This window comes from Curcuma longa, chromosome 11 (assembly GCF_044706935.1).
Source record: "Curcuma longa cultivar G26 ecotype Majalengka, Jawa Barat chromosome 11, ITB_CL_G26_1.1, whole genome shotgun sequence".
NCBI classification, from domain to species: domain Eukaryota; kingdom Viridiplantae; phylum Streptophyta; class Magnoliopsida; order Zingiberales; family Zingiberaceae; genus Curcuma; species Curcuma longa.
Window position 1 is genome coordinate 21,029,502 of NC_133871.1, and position 20,660 is coordinate 21,050,161.

Genomic DNA, 20,660 nt, shown 5'->3' on the forward strand with positions numbered 1-20,660 from the left:
TTTTAAATTTAAAAAATTAAAAAATTATATTTATTTTTTATATATATTAACAATTTATTATCATCATTAATATTATTAATATTAATATTTTTAATTTAACTTAATTTATTTTAAAAATAAATTGAATCAAGATAATATAGTACGTTAAATTGATTATATTTTATTTATTTTAAATAAATAAATTGAATTAAATACTTATATTTTATAATTTTAATTATATAATTATTAAATAATCATATAATCAAGATTATGTATGATAGTTTAAATTAAGCATACCTTTTATTACTATTGAATCTTTTTGTTTTGCCACTGAAAAACCGTAGGAAGTCGCTCCAAATGATGGTGATCACAATCAATTAAACCATTTGACTAAGTTATTTGATATATTAAAAAGTCTCCGGGGCAATTTGAATGCAACGGGGATATCTGGGTTGTAACCGAAGAGCACATTTGCAAGAATTTTCTTCCAAATGGGAAACGCAATCAAAGGATGTTGGGTATCTGAACCGAATTTTTTAATTCGGTGGATTGAGTACATGAGACTGACTGAGATTTATTATTTTTTGATATATTAAAAATGTCCTTCTCATAATAATTAATTATAATTTTTTAATTTACTTTTTTTTACCTATGATCCATAGTACAGACCATTATACTCTATCCCACCTCATCGTATTTGTATTATTGAAAATATTTTTATTTTTAATATATATTCATAATTATCAATATATTTATACTATATTAATAAATATATTGGAGAATATTATCCGGACGGCAGACGTATTAACGAAAAGCTTAGAACGTCATGGCGATTAAAATAGTGATAGATGTATTAATCAGCACAAGTTCCTGTGGACTGTCTGGAAAATATAGCGTCCGTCCAGATATTTCCGAGATAGAGAGAAAGAAAGAATCATGAAAATAGATTTTTTTTATTTATTCTTTTTACCGAAAAAAGTAACGGCTGGTGCACGAACCCTGTAGCAATCGTCGTCACCCCCACTGTTTCTCGATTTCTTGTTTGCCCCTCAAAAATTCCCCATATCTTTTCTATTATGTTGCTTGATAAAGTATACCACCGCTTCTCAATCTCGCCCAACCTCCGCCCCCTTCCAATTTCCTTGCTCTGCCCTTCTCTCCATTACCAGACGCTCCAGCTTGGCGCCCGCCTCCCCTCGTCTTCTCCGCCGCCGTCTCCTTCTCGTACCCCTCTGCGTGCCCTTAGGTTTCGTCGCGCGAGGCATATGAGCTCCCACGCGGCGTCCGCCGCCTCCTTCCGCCTTGCTTGCCTTGCTCGCTCCGCCTCGGCCGCAGAGAGCGGCACCGGGGACGCGAACGGGGCGCCGGATCTTGCTTCGTTCCCCTCCTCCGCTGCGCCGTCGCCCCAGGAGGATGAAGGTTAGCGAAAAGAAGTTATCTTTTTGGATTTCGGATCTTTCGATCGCAGAAAAAAGTCGCCTTTTTTTTTATCGTGCTTTACGTTCTAGGAAGGCCCGATTGTTGTTTGCCTACTCAGGAATTTTCGATTCTCAACCGAATGGGACATTTCTCTTGGTTTCTTGTTCTATCGCATGAATTGATCTATGCAAAAAAAAAAAAAAATCTTTTCATATGATAGCGTTGACATCTGTGGAGTTTGTTTTTATTTTAAAAAAAAAAACATTGTAAGATGCTTCATTTTTTCGTTCTTCCTAAGTGATGGTTTCTTCTTTTAAAGTGTAGTAGTAGATCACAATCTGTCAGTTGTTAGAAATCGGCTGAGACCTCAATGGCGAATCAGGCCAGAGGAGGTTAAGTTACGTGGAGTGTATTCGAACTTAGGACAGGTCTAATGTGGTTACTCTACACTGGAACCTATTAGGCTGAAGTGAAAAGGGAAGGATGAAGTGAATGTGAACTTGCCCAAGTTGTTTGGAGGGTCAATTGAGTCGGTTGAGTTCAGTTCTAGGATGAGGAAGCATGGATTAAGTGATTTTATCTTTGTAAGTCGAAGTGGGGTGAGGTTAAGTGGGATTGAAAAAATGTTATGACAATGTTTAGGCAAGAGATTGACCGAGCTAAGGAGTCTGTCTGTCTCCGTTTACAGGCCTTGGTAGATAGGGCTTGCTAAGTCCTCCTGCCGCTTGTTGGTTAACCGTTAGTTGCGTTTCAACGAGTAGTAGGCGAGATATGCTGGAAACAAACGTTTTGCTCCATTTTTTTTTTTTTTGACAATGGAATCTGTGTTATATCAATTTTTTTATCTCGCTTTTCCTTTTCTGGGTTTAGTTTCTTCAAAGAGTGACCCCTATGAAGATAAAATGCTCTGGAGTCTGGACTTAAATTTGGCATTTTTTTTAAAAGTTAATGCATATTAAGCAACGAGTACATTCTGGTGATTGTTGCAGAAGCATTGTAATACGCTATTCTTCTCTGAAATGGATAGAATATTATCTTGATCAGCTTATGCAGTACACTACTGTTTCTTTGGTTGTCATTATAAAAGTCTGAGATTTGAGCTTTTAGGGTCATTATGGTAGATGATATAGTCCATAATATTTTAGTGATTTTCTTCTTGTCGCTTTCTAAATTATGTTTCATTTGATGATATATTTACCTTTCAGTCAATCCAAATTATTGAGGAATTCTAGGTTGTCATACTTATTCAGTTGATTTTTTTCATGTTGAGCAGAGAGCACTTCACTTGGAGGGTATAGGCTTCCTCCTAAGGAAATCCAAGATATTGTTGATGCACCACCACTTCCTGTGCTGTCATTTTCACCACAAAGGGATAAGATACTATTTTTAAAACGGAGATCTCTGCCTCCATTAGCAGAACTTGCCCGTCCAGAGGAAAAACTTGCTGGTATACGAATTGATGGTGACTACAATGCCCGGAGTCGAATGTGAGTATTCCATAGTTTTTTTCTCTTTTGTTTAGACTCTAATCCCATTGCAGAAGTAATAGAAGAATGCTAATTTATATTGTTCGATAAGTTATCATGTGAAATGTCACCTAGGTCCTTCTATACTGGGATAGGAATCCATTTGTTGACTGATGATGGCAAGCTTGGACCTGAAAAAGAGGTGCATGGCTTCCCCGATGGAGCTAAGATTAATTTTGTTAGCTGGTAATTCCTCTAGAAGCTCTTTGCATTTTAGAGCTAGTTAACTATTGGATTTTCTGATGAATCTAATACAAAATTTTTATTTCTTTTTGCTGTTTCTGGAATGTAACATGAGCTATTATTTCAGCTCCTACTTATTTAATTTTGATTCATGGTTGTTCTCAGCAAGCAAGAAAGAAATTAATGCTACAAAGTACAATCAATTATACTGTGCACCTTCTAATATATCCAATCTTTACCCTACTTGTGTTAGGTCTCGGGATGGTCAGCATTTGTCCTTCAGCATTCGAGTTGATGAGGTAAAACTGCTGATATTTTTCAACGAAATTGATTATGTCTCATCCTTCTGCTGATTCTCGGTGTTTAAGTAGGAGGACAACAATAGTAGCAAGCTTAGAGTTTGGATTGCAGATGTAGAATCTGGGAAGGCTAGACCACTATTTGCATCACCTGATATCTTCTTGAATGCAGTTTTTGACAAGTAAAGGCTAGTCATTATTTTGTTCTTTTATTGTTTTACATCGTTTATTGTTCTTACATACTGTTATCATTTCTGTGTAGCTTTGTCTGGGTGAATGATTCTACATTGTTGGTCTGTACTATCCCTGTATCTCGTGAAGCCCCTCCAAAAAAGCCATTGATTCCGTCAGGCCCAAAAATTCAATCAAATGAGCAGAAAAATGTTGTTCAAGTTAGAACCTTCCAGGATCTACTCAAGGATGAACATGATGAAGATCTATTTGACTACTATTCAACCTCACAACTAGTTCTTGCCTCCTTGGATGGGACAATGAGGCCTATTGGACCTCCTGCTGTATATACATCCGTTGATCCTTCACCTGATGAGAAGTATATGTTGGTTACTTCTATTCATCGACCGTATTCCTACATTGTTCCCTGCGGAAGATTTCCGAAGAAAATCGAGCTATGGGCCACGGATGGCAAGTTCATTAGAGAGATATGCAATTTACCTTTGGCTGAAGATATTCCTATTGCATTTAACAGTGTACGAAAAGGAAAGCGATCAATCAATTGGAGGCCAGACAAGCCTTCCACTCTATATTGGTAATTGAAGATCTCATGCATTTTGTTATTTATCTGAAATGCATATCGAATTTGGGATAGAATGGGTTTGAAAGCAGGAATAAACACAACAATAAGATTAGTCTGGAGTTTTTTTTACTCAGACAAAAGAAAATGTTATATTACAAACCAGAAAAATTTGGAAGCAAATTTTCTGAAACTCAAGGTTTTAAAAGTGATTTCAAATGATCGGCATCAAAAAAGATATTATAATAATAGTTGATATTGATATAAAATTTTTGTAACATATATATCAAACAAACTATATTAATCAATCAAAACAAGTTATTGCAATCCACATCACAAGAATGCACAATCTTCAGTCATCATCCTAATTACGTTGTGAGGAACTTAGTGTTATTTGGGATCTTTATATCTTGCAATGTCTTGATATATCAGGGTGGAGACACAAGATGGAGGAGATGCAAAGATAGAAGTTTCCCCAAGAGACATTGTTTATACGGAGTTGGCTGAACCTATTAATGCTGAACAACCAGAGGTTTTACATAAACTTGATCTTCGTTATGGGTATGCCCTGTTTGTGTTAATTTTTGTGAATAAATAAGTCAATTTATTTGCTGTTAGAACTTAGAAGTATAAATATTTGGTTTCTCTCTTCTCTATCTTTTATAGTTTGTATCTGTGTGGGAGAATGCAAAAAACAAAAAAAGAGTTTACTTTGTGTTAATTGATTTTCTTAATTGTTTTTGGTGATCCTAATTTTGTGGTAATTTTGATGGCTAATGGGTAGAGGGAGACCAAAGGAAACATTAGCAATGTAATAAAAAATCATTTAATTAATTTGAGTGTTACTAGTAATACATTCTTGTATAGTGTTCAATGGAGGGGTCACATTCATATAGCTAGCCCAAAATAGTTGAGAAAAACACAGTTGATGGGGATGAGGACAGAGATGTTTTAGTTGCTAAGCGAGCATTGTTGTACAAATGAGCAACGACAGTGGTAGCAAGCCAGCACTGATTTTAGTGCTGGCGGTATTTGGAATTTCCGTCATGGCATTTACATGGTAGAATAGAGGCAGTGTTATGGTGCTACAATGATTGGGGTGATATAACAGCATAACATTAGTGGTGCTATAGGTAGGGCAACAGTGATAACATTGGCAGTTTGCTAAAGTTACAGAAGCAATAGTTTACAGTCTAACTGGCAGTACTGCAATTCTGATGATGGTAGTGATTGTGCATGCATTGGAGTTATGGTTAAGATTCAAAATGGTGCTATGTTGCTGTGGCTCTGGTGGTCAGGTGCTCTGAGCTAGTGCTTGCAATGGCAGCGATGGTGCTTATCATTGATAATGGGATGGTTGTGACGTCGGAGGGAGTGGTGGTGTGGAAGCAATGCTTGCGGTGGCAAGCATACATAAGCAGAAGCACTGTAGCACCCATTAACACTGTTGTTGTTGGTTGCGTGGAGCAAAGACATTTGAATGATGCCAGTCATAAAACAATGAATATTTTTGGAGATTTTTTGAAAACCACATCTTTGGTTCCTTATATGGAATGTTTTTTTTCATTTCTCATTACCATAATCTATGGTTTTTAATGTGCTTGGAAACATTTTTTAAAAATCGAAGCTTCCCTTGAATAAGCAGACCTTTTCTGATGAGTTCTGACCACATGCCATCTTTCCTGTAATTTAGATGGTAAATGAAGGTCCTAGTTACTACAGTTTTTATGAATGTTTCCATCTAAAACAGTTTATCTAACACGACAAGATTGCATATGATTTCTTTCATGCTCTGTATTTCTTGATGTTATTTAGTCCATGACCCTTTTCTACAGAGGTATCTCCTGGTGTGATGATTCCTTTGCTTTGATGTATGAATCATGGTATAAGACTCGCAGAACAAGAACATGGGTTATTTCTCCAGACATTAAGAATGTCGAGCCACGAATTTTGTTTGATAGATCCTCAGAAGATGTTTATTCTGATCCTGGTTCTCCAATGATGAGGAGAACTCAAGCCGGTACTTATGTCATCGCAAAAATAAAGAAGCATGATGATGCAGGAACATACATTTTGCTGAATGGAAGAGGTGCAACACCAGAAGGAAATGTTCCATTTCTTGATTTGTTTGATGTGTGAGTTCCTGTACAGCAATGCCTTCTTTTTTCCCTATTTGAATAGGCTTCTTAGGCTACTAACATCAAATGGAAAAATTATATTTGTTTACAGAAATACAGGAGTTAAAGAGAGGATTTGGGAAAGTGACAAGGAAAAATATTATGAAACTGTTGTTGCGCTAATGTCAGATTACACTGATGGTGATTTGCTCCTTGATCAACTAAAAATTCTTACTTCAAAGGAGTCAAAGACAGAAAATACTCAATATTTTCTACAAACTTGGCCAGATAAAAAGTCTTTTCAAATCACAAATTTCCCCCATCCTTATCCTCAATTAGCATCCTTACAGAAAGAGATGATCAGATACCAGAGGAAGGACGGTGTCCAACTGACAGCAACCCTTTACTTGCCTCCTGGTTACAGTCCATCAAAAGATGGACCTCTACCATGCCTTCTCTGGTCATATCCTGGAGAGTTTAAAAGTAAAGATGCCGCTGGACAAGTTCGTGGCTCTCCGAATGAGTTTGCAGGAATAGGCCCTACATCACCACTTCTTTGGTTGGCTAGAGGGTATTAAATCTATATTTTCTTTAAGTTGTTATTGTTATTGTGTTGGCTGCTGTCTATAGGCATATATCACCGCTAATTGGTTATTCAAGTATCTTGCATGATCCCTTCACTGTGATCTTGTCCTGCATGGAACTATGTTCTAAATGATAGCAATCATTTAGCTGCAGTGTTTCTTTTCCAAGTTTGTTGTGGTTGATTGTGAATTTTGCTTCTGTGACAACTTATGTGGCACAAAACTAGGTTTGTTTCTGGGTGTCTGTGCTCCCCTGTCAATAGGTGTACTGGGAATTGTTCCTTGGCACGACTGTACGAGATGGTTAGCTGCCGTTTCCCATATTGCTAGACTAGGAACTCAAGTGGAACACAAGTATAGAAATTACTGTCTAAAAACAGTAGCTATGCTAGATACTGTTGACTGTTTTTTCATTTATAGCAATGAGGACAGACTTGGCCTTCTCCAGCATGTGTTATACCTAGTTGTGTAAAGATGGGAACAAGCTTTCTTGGTGAATCGGCTATTTGAAATTGTCATTGTAAAGCAATATTTTGTCAATTTACAGCTTCTGTAAGTCTGGAAAGTAGTTTACTCAGTGAATGAGGTATTTGAATGTTGTAATTAACATAGCTCATCAAACAAGCATTAATTCTGTCTTTCTAAACCAATATTCTGCCAACATAACCTGTAATTATTGGGTAAATCTGTTGTTCCATCACACTTTGAGACAATATGCATGCATGCAGCATTCACGGTGCTGAAATTATACTGGGACACATACATTCTCAGTTGTGAATACTGTATTATTGTTCAAAGTAGGTTCTTTCTTTTATTATTTCTCAAATTTGTATCAATCGAATTATTGATCTTGCAGTTTTGCAATTCTGTCTGGCCCAACAATCCCAATTATCGGGGAGGGAGACGAAGAGGCAAATGATAGGTAAATTGTGACATGCTTTTCGACTCTATCTTTACTTCTACATTCCCATATTCATATTCAATTATGGTTGATGATGTTATGAAAATTTACTATTGATGTTTATCACTTGTCATCCTCTGAGCATATAACTATGGAACAAACGTATGAGCTTATTCCTTAGAGAATCACAACCTTGATTGCCAGACACATAATCGAATTGGGCCTGGGTCAGGCGACAGTCGTCGGCTTGCATGCCAGGCTCAAGCTTGGCCCTATCCCAGCCTAGGCTGGGCATGTCGGCTCAACTCAGCTTGGATCTAAGCTAGGTGAGGCCCAACTCACGAGCCAAACTGGGCACGCATACTAAATTGGAAGGCTCTATGCAATTGTGTATCGATTAATTTGCAGTGTCCTACTTTGTACAAGTCTTACCAGCATTTAAATTATGCGGCATCTAGCTGAGCACTTTCCTTTCAGAATCTTAGTTATTCTCTAATGGTAACCAGGTATGTGGAACAGTTGGTTGCCAGTGCAGAGGCTGCAGCTGAGGAAGTCATTCAAAGAGGGGTAAAAATGTTATGGTTTTTCTTGATTATTCTCACTTGTGAATATGTGATTGAATACTTGTTAGAACAAAAAATTTTAGGTAGCTCATCCAAATAAAATTGCTGTTGGTGGTCACTCTTATGGAGCATTTATGACGGCTAATCTATTAGCACATGCTCCTCATCTTTTTTGCTGTGGCATCGCTCGTTCCGGAGCCTACAACAGAACTCTTACTCCTTTTGGCTTTCAGGTTTGGATTATTTCAACATTTACCAACTTTCTAACAGATTGCCCATCAAGCTAGTTTTTCCAAGTCATGCATCTAATGTGTGATTCCGTACGGTGCAGAATGAAGAAAGAACGCTTTGGGAGGCAACCAATACTTATATCAAGATGAGCCCTTTTATGTCTGCAAGTAAAATAACTAAACCAATTCTATTAGTACACGGAGAAGAAGACAACAACTCAGGAACATTGACGATGCAGGTAAATGACCAGTCTATTTTTCTTGTGTCGATAAGATGATCAGTATGGTTTTTACTTTTTCAGAAACCCTGCTATTTTTGATACTCTACTTGTCATTTACTTCCAAACACTTTGTTTCTATATCATCATTTATACATATAAAACTTGTCTTCTACCCTAAACTTAATCTAATACATGATCAAAGTAATGTCATACGCAGTCGGATCGATTTTTTAATGCTTTGAAAGGGCATGGAGCACTCTGTCGTTTGGTTATTCTTCCCTTCGAAAGCCATGGTTATTCTTCCCGGGAGAGCATTATGCACGTCTTGTGGGAGACCGATATGTGGCTGCAGAAGTACTGCATAAATAATCCCGACGAATCTACAGATCATTCCTCTAAAGATGAATCTAAGAATTCTTCCAGAAAGAGTACTGTTTCAGCTGCTGGCGGTGCGCCTGATACTGAAAGTCTGCACGAGGATGGATTTCATGGCACGCCAAGGTCTCTTTTGTGGTATTCCTCTCTACTTTCTATTTATCATGTTGGTAAATAGATGATTAGGTCCTCATAACTATCTGCATAAACATACTCATTGAGTTATCTAGAAAGCTACAGGTTGAGGTTCTGTAAAACACAGTTGTTTAACTTTTGCTAGCTGTGGCAGCAATGCCAGACTTGTTACCCATGCTGATGGTTTTTTTCTGCTAACATCGGCATCGAGTTAATAACATCAGACACAAAGTTGTTCGATAGATCACACCGTACATTTTTACTCTCTGATTGTATCGACATGATGCAGATCGACTTGGAACGTTTTGCACTAAGGGGCTACAACTTCCATATCTTCATGGACCATCGTCCCAAGTAAATTTGTGATGAGGCAGTTGCAGTAGCCACCTATGTTATCAACTAGAACAGCACTGCTCCAGCATCTGACTGATATTTATTGATGTTGCATTATGCTTTTCTTTAGGAACGACTGTGTTGTATTGTGCCAATTTCACTCCATTTTTTGAGCAACAGATTCATATGCAAATTAGTTCCTTTGTGCTATGTTATGATGCATGACCTTTGGATCGTACAAAGGCAATAATATGAAAAATAATAGATTGCCATAATATAAAAATGCACAAAGGTAAGTACATGTTCTAAGATTAGAGATCCTTGCTGGAGAATCATGTTTGGATGGAATTTAAACATCATTCAAACTGTGGGACATTGTTTAACCTTGTCGGTACTAACATCTCTGCGGCGGCTAGCACTCGGGCATATGGACAGGCAAGGTTCTGTGAGGGCTTTGTCACTGGCTGCCGGTGGAGGAAGAATCCCAAAGTTGAACTGCAAAAAGAATGTGATCAGAATTACTATTCTAATTTGCTTTCCAAAAAACAGGAAAACTGTGGGCGTATATGAAAGAGTCTTGATCATCTCACAGAAACTGCAGTTATGCAATTGGAGTTCTTATGAGAACCTAAAGGTGGAGGTTGGCAACGTAATGAGAAAATTACCTGACAGCTGTAGTCACTAAAATTTGGCTCCATGTATAGAGGAACACCCATGTAATCTTTGAAAAATCTCTGGAAGGGATCAAACAAACTAAGATCATTAAATTCGGAAGCAATCAGAAGTCAATGCAGACTATAGATCTGTGTTGAAGAGGTATGTAGGTTGTGTTACTATTAACAACGTCATCACAAGCACAATGCAAGAGGATGGACAAGAAGAAAGTTCATTTTAAGTTATTAGACGTTTTTCTAGTTATTAGACGTTTTTCTAGTTAAAAAAACAAACAGAAGCATCTTTTACATGCAACTATTGACTCTCCACTCTCTCCATCTCTTTCCTCCAAAGCACAAGCCTTCTTAGCTGATAGGCTGCCGTTGCATCTCAAGTCAATGGTTTATCCTGCTGCAGCAAAAAGTAAACTCCGCTATCTCAGTGATCTCAGACGATCACAAGGAAACATTATCTTGACTTCATCAAGATTCGGTTCTTCAAGAATCCGCTACAACTTGCAGCAAATCTACTCGCCGGAAATACCATAATCAATTCAACCATGTCCAAGGACTAAGTTAATGAAGAAATCCATTCTCCTGAGCAAGAAATTCTGACAGTATTAACTATTGAAGAAGTCTTGCCTATAGTGGAGTTCACAAGGCTAAGCCCAAATTTAACTATACCAACAAGGGCTACTGATGGAGCAGCAGGTTATGATTTGCATATAATGTCTAATGTTGAAATTGGCAAATCTACTATACCATAATCAATTCAACCATGTAGGAGATAGAGTTTCTCCTAATCATTAGAAAGGATGCTTTGTTGAAACATTATAAGGAATAAGAATGATTCCCTCTGCATCTTATCTTGCATGACTCATCCGCAAGACCGCAACAGAATATTTCAAACGTCAGAAACAGTAACAATATCATTTTTTATTTTTTTTATTTTTTTATTAACGATTAAACTATTTAAGATTTTCCATTTAAGATTTAAGAATTGAATTATAATACTAAACAAAAAAATTAAAAGTTAAAAAATAATTACTCATAAGATGTACGGAATAAAAAGTGCACAATAACAATCCAATACACTCAGTGAATAATTAATTTTTTTTTTTGTTGTGCTTAATACTGTAACTTAACTCTTAAATTCTAAAAAAAAATCTTAAATAACTTAACCGTAAATCAAAAAATAAAAAATAAAAAATAACATTGTTATTGTTTGACATTCAAAATCTTCTGTCACGCACCATGCGTACAGAATCAAGCGCGCGGGAAATCAAAACTATATATATATACACACTCAGTTTGATTCATGCATTGAAATAGACGTTTAATTTTCATTCTTACGTTGCCTCGCACTGGACAGTACATAACCTGATATCACATAATGATAATATGCAAATGTACAAACCTGTGTCGGTAACTTGCATGTATTGACACAAACTCCCAGACATTTACTTTCCTCAAGATACTTGCATCTCTCAACAAAGACCTACACAAAAATAGTCGAGAAATAACACAAATAACAAGTTAACTCTAATTATCACAGCAGTTGCATAGCAAAAATTACCCCACTGGAGCAGGATGACCCATCAGCAAGATCAATAGAATTAACTGAACATTGGCCCATCAGCCATTGGCATAAGATTGCAGTTGCTCGCGCTTCAGAATGCACAATAAATCATATTGAGCACAGTAAAAATAATTTATTTTCAGATGGCAAACAAATTAATGAACTTGAAATATCATATGCATAAGCAAAATGATAATCATAGATAAAATCATAACCTACCAAGCATCATAGACGCTACTTTCCCTTCATTAACTGGTGCTATAAGCATCTTAAAAAGAACAAGCAAGAGTGGAGGAAATAAAGATTGAAGAACCCGAACCTGTCAACCATTGTCAGTTATAAATAGATGAAATAATCTAGCATATTCTGCAGATTTCTTACAACTACATGTTTAAAAAAAAAAAACTATCCAAAGTTGGGTAAAAAGGGCACTACGCCTACGTAAAAGCGAAAATTAATTTCGAATTGAAATTTAAAGAGTTCTATCATAAAATCATTCAAAATAGAAAATGGGGCTGTTATTCCCTTGTTTCTCCAAGTAAGCCAAACCTAATATGTGATCACCATAATTACCATGTTCAAACACACTTGGTCTATTGGAGGGTTGTGCCTTCGAACTTAGCCTAGAAGTTTGGTGTCAAAACCGGCACATTTTGTGTCAAATTCAAATGACGGGTCACAGGACAAGTTGATTGGTCAACTAATCAGCAAGTATATATGTCGACCAATTACCATAATCAGACATCAAAGCACATTTTCAGAATTCTTTATATGAGCATTTTAAACTCCAGGTTTTTTATTTGCAGGGTTGTCTTGTTTCAGCAATTAAATTACTAGTGAAAATAGGTGGAATTCAAGAGGAGGTGATTCAGAATGTGTAGAAACAACCATAGGGAATTTGAGTCCAATTATAATTATGATTGTAATATAAAAGATAAAACAAACTTATTGAAAATCCTATTATCAAGCCGGATAGAGGAGTAGATTGTTAGAAGAAAAGACTATTTTACTAGGACTGAAGTTACCTACTTGTTGAATGTTCTAATACAAATTGATCAGCATCAACATTTGATGGACGGTCCAGCTCAGCAGATCATTGATTGCTGAATGGAAATTTAATTATATGAGAATGAAACAAGCAAAATGTGGTTGACAGGTCAGTGCTAAGGTTTTATATTGCAATGGCATTGGTCATTTTGCAAGTTGAGTTAAAAATCAACTAAACAGATCCTATACCATTATATTGTGATATCCAGGACACTCACAATACTTTCAATACAATCTTGCTGAGAGAATCAAACTGAATGAATTTATACTAATTCTTCACGGTAAATGGATCTATTCATAAATGAGTTATGCAATAACATAGGTTTCCAAAGTTTTAGATGAACAAAAGTGAGATCTAACTTCAACTTGTATAGACTATAGATGGATTATGGTTTAGCTACTTATGGAACACATATAAATATGTTGGAGTTTCATCATTTCACAAGTATTCGATCTAATCATTTCCTCAGATTCAATTAATTTATCATCAAAATTACGTCCAAACTACTTTAAAAATGAGGAAAGAAGGAAGTCTCTGTGGTTCTTTTACTACCGCAGATTGTTCAGTCTCTGAAATGCTTTTACTCTTCATCATAAGACGATTTGCTACTTCAATTAGTCCATCATATCCAGGCTTCTTGGAATCCCATCCAACCTCCTATAGCAATAAAGAATTGACAAAAAAGTTTGAAGGCATGGAAGAGATCATTTTCACGAACACAAAATTCAAAATTATGCAAAGAAAAGGAATAGAAAATTTACGATATTACATCAGGTGCGCAAACCAAATACTCGATATCAATCATAGAGAGTTGATTTCTACAACATATTGCGGCAACTTAAAATCTTCACCAGTTCATTCAACAACAACAGTTAGCTTCTCTCAAAGCGTGTACAAGGATATATCCTATCCACAGGGAAAAGTTAAGCGTGTACAACAATTTCAATATTCGCTCTCAGACTGCTTCCAATTTTTATTTGACAGCACCACCAGTATCTTACAGAGAAAAGGAGTTAACAGAAATTATACACGAACACAACGGATACACCCACAGTATACAGTTGGTGAATCATTTTGCACAAACGTAATCATGAATCTACAGCAAGTTAACTTAAGCAATTATCTATTACTTCATAGTGCACAAAAAGGCAAAGACCACCACATAACAAAAATAATCCGGAAATTCTAAACCTGACCTCCACCATTTTCTTCCTAAAGAACATGAAAAGCATATCGTCAAGCAGTCCTGGCTTGTAATCGGACTTGGGCGCCGCAATCTGGAACCAGCGGGGAAAACAAACAAAAATTAGAAAGTGGGCAAGGAAATCAAGAAAGAATCGACCAGCGAACCTCGTGAGAAGGAAGTGAGGAACATGGAACTCGGAATATAGGGCTTCTTCGGTTCCGACCATGGAGACGAAGGGGCGGTGAGATGCTGGGGGGTCGCGAGGGCGAACCACAAACGCCCATATCGTATCGCAATTTTTTTATTTTTTTATTTTCCAAAAAATCCGATCTGATCCATTATAACAAATACAATTTAAAATATTTAAATCATTTTTTTCCTCCAAAAAAAATTAGACAGAATCTTTTTTACAACATTTTTTCTGCGCTCTTTTTTTCCGATTTACAAAATTGTTTTCTATAAACATTTTTCCTTAGGAAATAAGAAAAAAAAAACTATAATATTAAAATTGGAATTTAATTTCAAAGTGTATAAAGCTAAAAGAGAGAAGACCAATGAGTCAAACTCTTGATTATAAAAAAAAAATAAAAAAACCATGATTTAAAATTTATTTATTTATTTACTTTTCTTACGAATTCTAATGGACTCAACTTGGATATGGAATCATAATTTATAGAATTTTCTTAACAACCCACCAACAACGCAATGTATTGTTTGGAGGGTGTCAAAACTTCAGGCAATTCTTATTTCTAAAATTTACAGGGCACACACTTCCTAGAATTGATTGGCCTTCACGAGACACTGCCGCCTGGTCCTCCCAACGTGAGGACTACATCTTGCAAATCATTTGCCATCTTCGCTGATTGAGCTCTAGCCACCTTCACTTGCTGAGCTTGTCGCTGCAACACCGCAATCCGACAAGCCGCAAGCCGATGCTTGTCTTGGTGGCCTCGCATGAACGGGAATGACATGTGGAGTTGAAGGATGCTGCTGGAACACAGTGGCGGAGCTAGCCTTTCCCTGTGAGTTTATTGCAGGTCTTGGGGCAGCAACAACTGGAATCTGGGAATACAGTGGAAAAGATTGTCAAATTATACTGAAGCTACTGTGTTTTGTTTGCTTCCAATTCTTTGATTACCGGAGCAAACAATACGCCTCTGAAAAGCTGGCCGTCGACATTTGCAGTCATGAGGTACCCAGAATCGAAAGCTCCGTCGACAGTTCCCCGAACTTCAGCCCCAATCTGCAGGCTCTGCATCAGCATTAGCAACATGAACAGCTAATAAGCTAACTGGAGAACCAATATAGGAGCTGAGCTATGTCTGCATCCTACCAGGGGGGCAAAAAAAGGCCTTAGTTGAGCTTTTTGTTGTGCTCCTAGCATTGGAGACTCTTGCCTCGGCGGCAGAGCTGTTCGGAGGAACTGTTTTGTCATTGGCTGCCTCAGAGCCTCATCGCCGGCCAAGTATCGTGTGCGAATGATCTTTACAGCCTCTGTTGGATTGTATGGGTTCAGGTGAGTGACCAATCGAGGGGGTAAGGAATCAGTGGCAGAAGTTGGTAGTTTCTGAATGTTCTGTTCTTGATCAGATTGCGACGGCGAAGAATGTTGCGAGAGAGACAGAGAATGTTCTTCCTGCTCTCGTTCGACCTCAACTACTTTGGCATCAGTAGCTTTCCTCCTTTTGGCATCCATATTCTCTACATTGATGCAAATTGTAAGCATATATATTCACTGATCAAATTATAACAACATATAGGAAACAAGCCCTACCCAAGCCACAAACTAGTGGATTTCTTGGCTCTACTTCAGTTGATCTATGATTCGATAGTCCGTTCTTCGAAACCAGATTGCTTTGCTATTTGTTTAAAACTTGGATGATCAGTACAGGATCTTAACATTTTGAAGAAACACTGCCTACAATTAAAGAAAGTGATTGGTTACCATAAGATTGGTTCTTAGGAACTTGCGCTTTTGCTGAATCCAGTGATTGCCAAAGATTTTACACATAGAAACATTGTAACGGCCATTCGAATGTTCAGATCCAAATTGCAAAATGATCAGCTCATTCAGCGGCTGTTCATCCTCCCCGCAACTGTGGGAACAAGTATAGATCTCATAGTCGATATCTAGTATATCGAAAAGCAAGAATTTTCAACCACATTACATAAATTGGGAAACCTACCCTCCATATATAGCAATATCAGCATTGATGTCTATAGCAGAATGAGAAAACCTTCCTTGTGGTTGCTGACCATGGATGTCAAGCTGAGCCCATGAGCACGAAACCGTATCGAGAACCCAAACATCACTATAATATTGTTTATCGCCGACTCCACCGATGATGTATGCCTAAACAAACCAATTATAAGCTATAAAGTATCTATCTACCTCTCAATTTTATATGTAAATAATTGTTTCACATAGTTCATCAGAACTAACCTTGGTCCCTATGCTCACAGCAGCATGACCAGCTCTGACTCCAGGAGATGATCCTTTAACTTCCAACTGCCATGCACACAACAAAGCCACAATTGAACCTAGACCAATACTATTTTGAAATGAGCATATTGCAAACAAGGAAGAAAGCTTAACCATACCCTCGACCAAGTCATCATATCTATGTCAAGCACATCGACTTCCCCGTGAAAGTGATCGCCGCAATCACCTCCATATACAACAATCTTGTTTCCGATGGAAGTTGCAGTGTGGCTATCCCTTGGTGCGGGCAGTTCTCCTTTGACTGCTGGAGAAGACCATGTCATGTTCTTTAGATCAAGTATGAAAACATCATTTAAGTAATTTGCTTCTCCTTCACCGCTGCCACCAAATATCAGAAGTTTCTCGTCTCCTATGACAGTGGTCGTGTGGCTTTCGCGAGGCGATGGAGGAGTACCAAGGCAAGTGGGTTTACTCCACTCTTTGGTCCTCAGATCTAGCATGTGCAGATCATTGACCTTCTTCGTCCCATTAGTACCCCCTAATACAACCATCTTGTGCCCTACAAGCGCAACACTGTGACTGTCTCGACTTCCAGGCTTCTGGCCTGTGGTGGCAATGGAACTCCAGGACATGGTTTCCAGATTCAGAGCAACGACATCGCTGAAGTGCATTCCTCCACAGCATCCCTGTGAAATATATACAGAAGCTTTCGATTAAATTTATAAAATCAGCAGCCATATCTACCTTCAAGAAAAGCTCATCAGCCATTCTTTCTAACAAAAAAAAAAATCTGAATATTAGTTCAGAAACTGTTTTCTTCACAGTTTTTCACGTGATATGGTATATCAAACTACCATGGTTCTCTGTCGTAATAATTGAGTTATGCCTCAAAGGAAAGAGATTTCCATATCCACTTTATCTACTAAAATGGAAGTTCCAAGTAATGCAGCAATTGATCTCATAAAGAGTTGGATCTTGATTCTAAAGATACATGCATTCATGTCCTCACAGTGTAGTGTTTAGTATAAAGCACTCATAGAACAATAAAAGTATCAGAGTTCGAATTCCAAATGAGACAAATATCCTAGAGGTTAGCTTCTGAACGTGCATAAGTTATACTTCGGATTTACCCGATAAACGAACTATGAGGAAAGCTGTCCACCTCTACCTCTAGGATTAGTTGAAGCCCGAATTACTGGATTACCAAAATAACATAAAGATACATGCATTCCCCCATTAGATTGTCCCCATGTCAGAGCAGAATAAGTCTAATCAACCTGGCTACTTCATCTCAGGTAAACCTTTCAGAATAGGGGCCAAACTATATGATAAGTAGTGATCAACACACCAATCAAAAACTTAGTGTGTTAAACATGGTTTGCATTGAGATTTAGCATTTTTATTTTCAACTTTTCAGGAAGTACCAAATGAAAGAAGTCAAGACTAATTTCTATGCAATCAAAATCGACCAAACCGCTGAGCTATAAGTTTCTGTTGTGAAGCGTGATACCATTTTCATTCACCAGAAAAACAAAATAACCATCTACAATGTCGTATTTGCTATATCTAATCCCAAAAACACATGGTCTGACCTCAGATTGTCTTAAGAATACAGCAGCATTCTCACCAGTACTAGTGGAAGTAAAATCAGAGTTCATAGCTTGAACTTAAATGAAGGGTAGATAGGGTTATATAGGCATATCAGAAATGCATGGAAAGTGAAAATCTCCTGCTGTAAAAAGAGATACATATACAACCAAAAGCAGAGCTTTTTCAAATGTAAAACTAGAGGTGCTTACTCCGAAGACATAGACAGCTCCATCAAAGAAGCAAGCAGAGTGCCCCCATCTCTCAGGAGGGCTATACCCGGCGAGCTTTGGGTAGAGCCACGTAGCCTTCCTCCTCTTCACCACCTCCATCCCCCAGCTATCCCTTCGATCTCTCCCACGCTCTCTTCTTCCCTGGAAAGCGCACTGGACTCAGACACGCACGACCTCCCCTGCTGGTAGCTAGTGATAAGGTGGTATGAGGAAGGGAGGAAAAGGGACGGCAGGTCAAGATCAGACAGGAAACAAGTCAAGCGAGGCATCAAAGACGAGTGACTGAAAGAGAGAAAGAAAGAAAGACAAGAAAAGACGGGTGGCTTCCCATCCAAACCTACAGTGCCAACCAATTAACTAGCTCTCAGCAGAAACGAGAGAGCGAGGGAATCACTCATCACTGTAGGAAGGAAAAGAAAGGGCGACATGTATGGGAATGCCAAAACGCAAGCAGCAGCAGCCAGTGATGTAATATCATGGGACTTGGGGAGAGAGCTGCACATTGTGCAGAATGCACACAAGGTGCCCAGAGAGAAGGCGAGGAGGTCAGGCGAAGCAGGAGAGGAGACTAGACAAGTGTTACATAAAGCGTGCGAGCGGCAGCGTGGACGTGCATGGGAATGCGTGACCTTTCGACGTCCTGTTCTTTATAAAACTTGTCCGACTGGAAGTGACGGCAAGCGGGGAGCATTGGGCTCGGGGAAATGCATTATCGATGACAGTGTTGCTTAGCCTCAAACAATTCAGTTTATTTGAATACGATGCAAGGATTAATTTACTGATGTTTCGACATTTTAGAATTTGGTGATATGACAGACTGTGGCATGGACTCACGTGACTGAGTTAAACTGATACGGCTGAAGCATGAATGGGGATGATGCAAAGGCCGTTGGAACAGGAGACGTTTCACTGTGGCCCAGGATGAAGGTGCATGGCAGAGTTGTCCGGCAAAGCCAAGTTGAAGCTTACAGTCTACGCTTTACACTGCCGTGAACTTGTTGGGGTCAAAAGGAAATAATTAGACAAACGATCAGGCACGAAAAGATAACTTTACTTTCTGCCAAAGCTAACGAACCAAATACCGAGAGGGTCAGACAGGACAGAAACCAAGCGGCCCCAACCCATCCAACGCCCAATGCCTGCGCGGCTGCCTTGGCCCAGAGCCAGGCACAACGACACCGCGCATGCACGCACCACGTCTCGCGAGCGCGCGTCGACGTTACGTTGCCGCTGCCTCGGCTCGTTTGCGTTTGGTTGCCGCGGCGGAGGTAGAGACTAGAGACCGAGGTGCGCATCGGGAGCTGCAAAGGGAGCACGGAACAAGGCAAGGCATAGGCAGCGAAAGGAAAAGCCGAGAAGCGCTGCGCGGTGCGCGACAGCGTAAGTCACGGGCAACTCAATCGGCGCCTGCATCCACTGCTTAAATCGGATGTTCCTAAACAAATTGGGCCTTTGCGCTTCGATTTCCTACACCTTTCTCGCCTCGGGACTTGAAAATAATATATATAATGAACGGGCTCCCTCGAACCCATCGATGTATCGAAGTCCACACACTGTTTGCCTACAGCCCCGAAAAGGCAGCCTCTTCGCCGCTGCCTCGTCCGGAGCTCGCCGTTCTCCGCCTAGACACGATTCGATCAAGACTACAAAAACAGAGCTGCTTGAGGTGAACATAGCTCGACCAATGTGGACCAACCAAGTGAAGAATGTTCCTAGACATGCTGCCCAACAAGATGGCCATGACTTAGTCCAAGTGCGTCTTGAGAGCCCTAGTTGCTCCGACGTGACTATGCCACCGCTGATAATAACGTGGATAAAGTATCGATAATGTCAATGTCATTGTCATCACATCTTTCGAATAAAAATAAAAATAAAAAATCTTAGTAATAATCATCAACTATATATATTTTAGAGTCACAATGTTGCCTGTTTCGATCTGAGGGGTGGGTCAAATTCTATAAAATTTATTTCTGTTGACTTTCATGATAAATCAGTAATAATCCTATAACATGAAATCGGTGGAAGAAGTTTGTAGAAGGAGTCTATTGAAAGAGTCTGCTAAAGAAGTTTGTTGAAGAAGTCTTTGAAGAGAAGGGTTGCAGAGAAATCAACTGTAAAGGATACAATTACATAGAAATCGATTGTAAAGAAGTCAGTCGAGACGGCTACATAGAAAGTAACTAGCCTTGAGAAAACTTAGTAAAAGGTTAGAAAGAGACCAAGGCATACCTTAACGTTGATTCTCCGCGCTCAAGTTAGAATAGTATTAAGAAAAATAAACGAAGAAAATAATAAAGAAGTCTAAGGATATCTCA

The 20,660-nt window shown here is 38.5% G+C and overlaps 2 protein-coding genes and 1 pseudogene across 4 annotated transcripts; 1 reads left to right on the forward strand and 2 right to left on the reverse strand.

The window, feature by feature from the left end:
* The first annotated feature begins 1,055 nt into the window (after positions 1 to 1,055).
* Positions 1,056 to 9,826, forward strand: LOC141838236 (putative glutamyl endopeptidase, chloroplastic). Of its 2 annotated transcripts, none has more exons than XM_074725656.1 (15): positions 1,056 to 1,398; positions 2,672 to 2,885; positions 3,000 to 3,110; positions 3,361 to 3,406; positions 3,479 to 3,588; positions 3,669 to 4,172; positions 4,590 to 4,718; positions 5,993 to 6,292; positions 6,387 to 6,845; positions 7,715 to 7,780; positions 8,266 to 8,326; positions 8,406 to 8,555; positions 8,654 to 8,791; positions 8,991 to 9,286; positions 9,573 to 9,826. In XM_074725656.1, coding segments are annotated over exons 1-15 (2,928 nt in total). In that variant the 3' UTR covers positions 9,574 to 9,826. The 2 variants fall into 2 exon arrangements, with proteins under 2 accessions (XP_074581757.1, XP_074581756.1); XM_074725655.1 differs by having other exon boundaries at positions 8,991 to 9,274.
* Positions 9,827 to 9,888: 62 nt separating this feature from the next.
* Positions 9,889 to 14,369, reverse strand: LOC141838238 (beta-carotene isomerase D27, chloroplastic). 2 transcript variants are annotated; one of them, XM_074725657.1, is made up of 8 exons: positions 14,247 to 14,369; positions 14,093 to 14,173; positions 13,449 to 13,553; positions 12,068 to 12,167; positions 11,846 to 11,937; positions 11,687 to 11,767; positions 10,282 to 10,350; positions 9,889 to 10,111 (listed from the first exon to the last, which is right to left on the reverse strand). In XM_074725657.1, exons 1-8 carry the CDS (start codon positions 14,364 to 14,366, stop codon positions 9,977 to 9,979), a joined length of 783 nt encoding a protein of 260 aa, XP_074581758.1. In that variant the 5' UTR covers positions 14,367 to 14,369; the 3' UTR covers positions 9,889 to 9,976. The 2 variants fall into 2 exon arrangements, with proteins under 2 accessions (XP_074581758.1, XP_074581759.1); XM_074725658.1 differs by lacking the exon at positions 10,282 to 10,350.
* A 504-nt stretch (positions 14,370 to 14,873) lies between these two features.
* LOC141838237 (uncharacterized) lies at positions 14,874 to 18,614 on the reverse strand (annotated as a pseudogene).
* Between the last annotated feature and the right edge of the window lie 2,046 nt (positions 18,615 to 20,660).

Excerpts from the sequence above, each read along its gene's own strand:
- LOC141838236 (XM_074725655.1), top strand. The coding sequence starts at position 1,056 with ATGTTGCTTGATAAAGTATACCACCGCTTCTCAATCTCGCCCAACCTC. Across the intron at positions 2,886-2,999 it reads TACAATGCCCGGAGTCGAAT|GTCCTTCTATACTGGGATAG; the intron begins GTGAGTATTCCA and ends AATGTCACCTAG. Across the intron at positions 3,407-3,478 it reads TCAGCATTCGAGTTGATGAG|GAGGACAACAATAGTAGCAA; the intron begins GTAAAACTGCTG and ends GTGTTTAAGTAG.
- LOC141838238 (XM_074725657.1), bottom strand. The coding sequence starts at position 14,366 with ATGGGCGTTTGTGGTTCGCCCTCGCGACCCCCCAGCATCTCACCGCCC. Across the intron at positions 13,554-14,092 it reads TTAGGAAGAAAATGGTGGAG|GAGGTTGGATGGGATTCCAA; the intron begins GTCAGGTTTAGA and ends TTATTGCTATAG. Across the intron at positions 10,112-10,281 it reads TTAGTGACTACAGCTGTCAG|TTCAACTTTGGGATTCTTCC; the intron begins GTAATTTTCTCA and ends TTCTTTTTGCAG.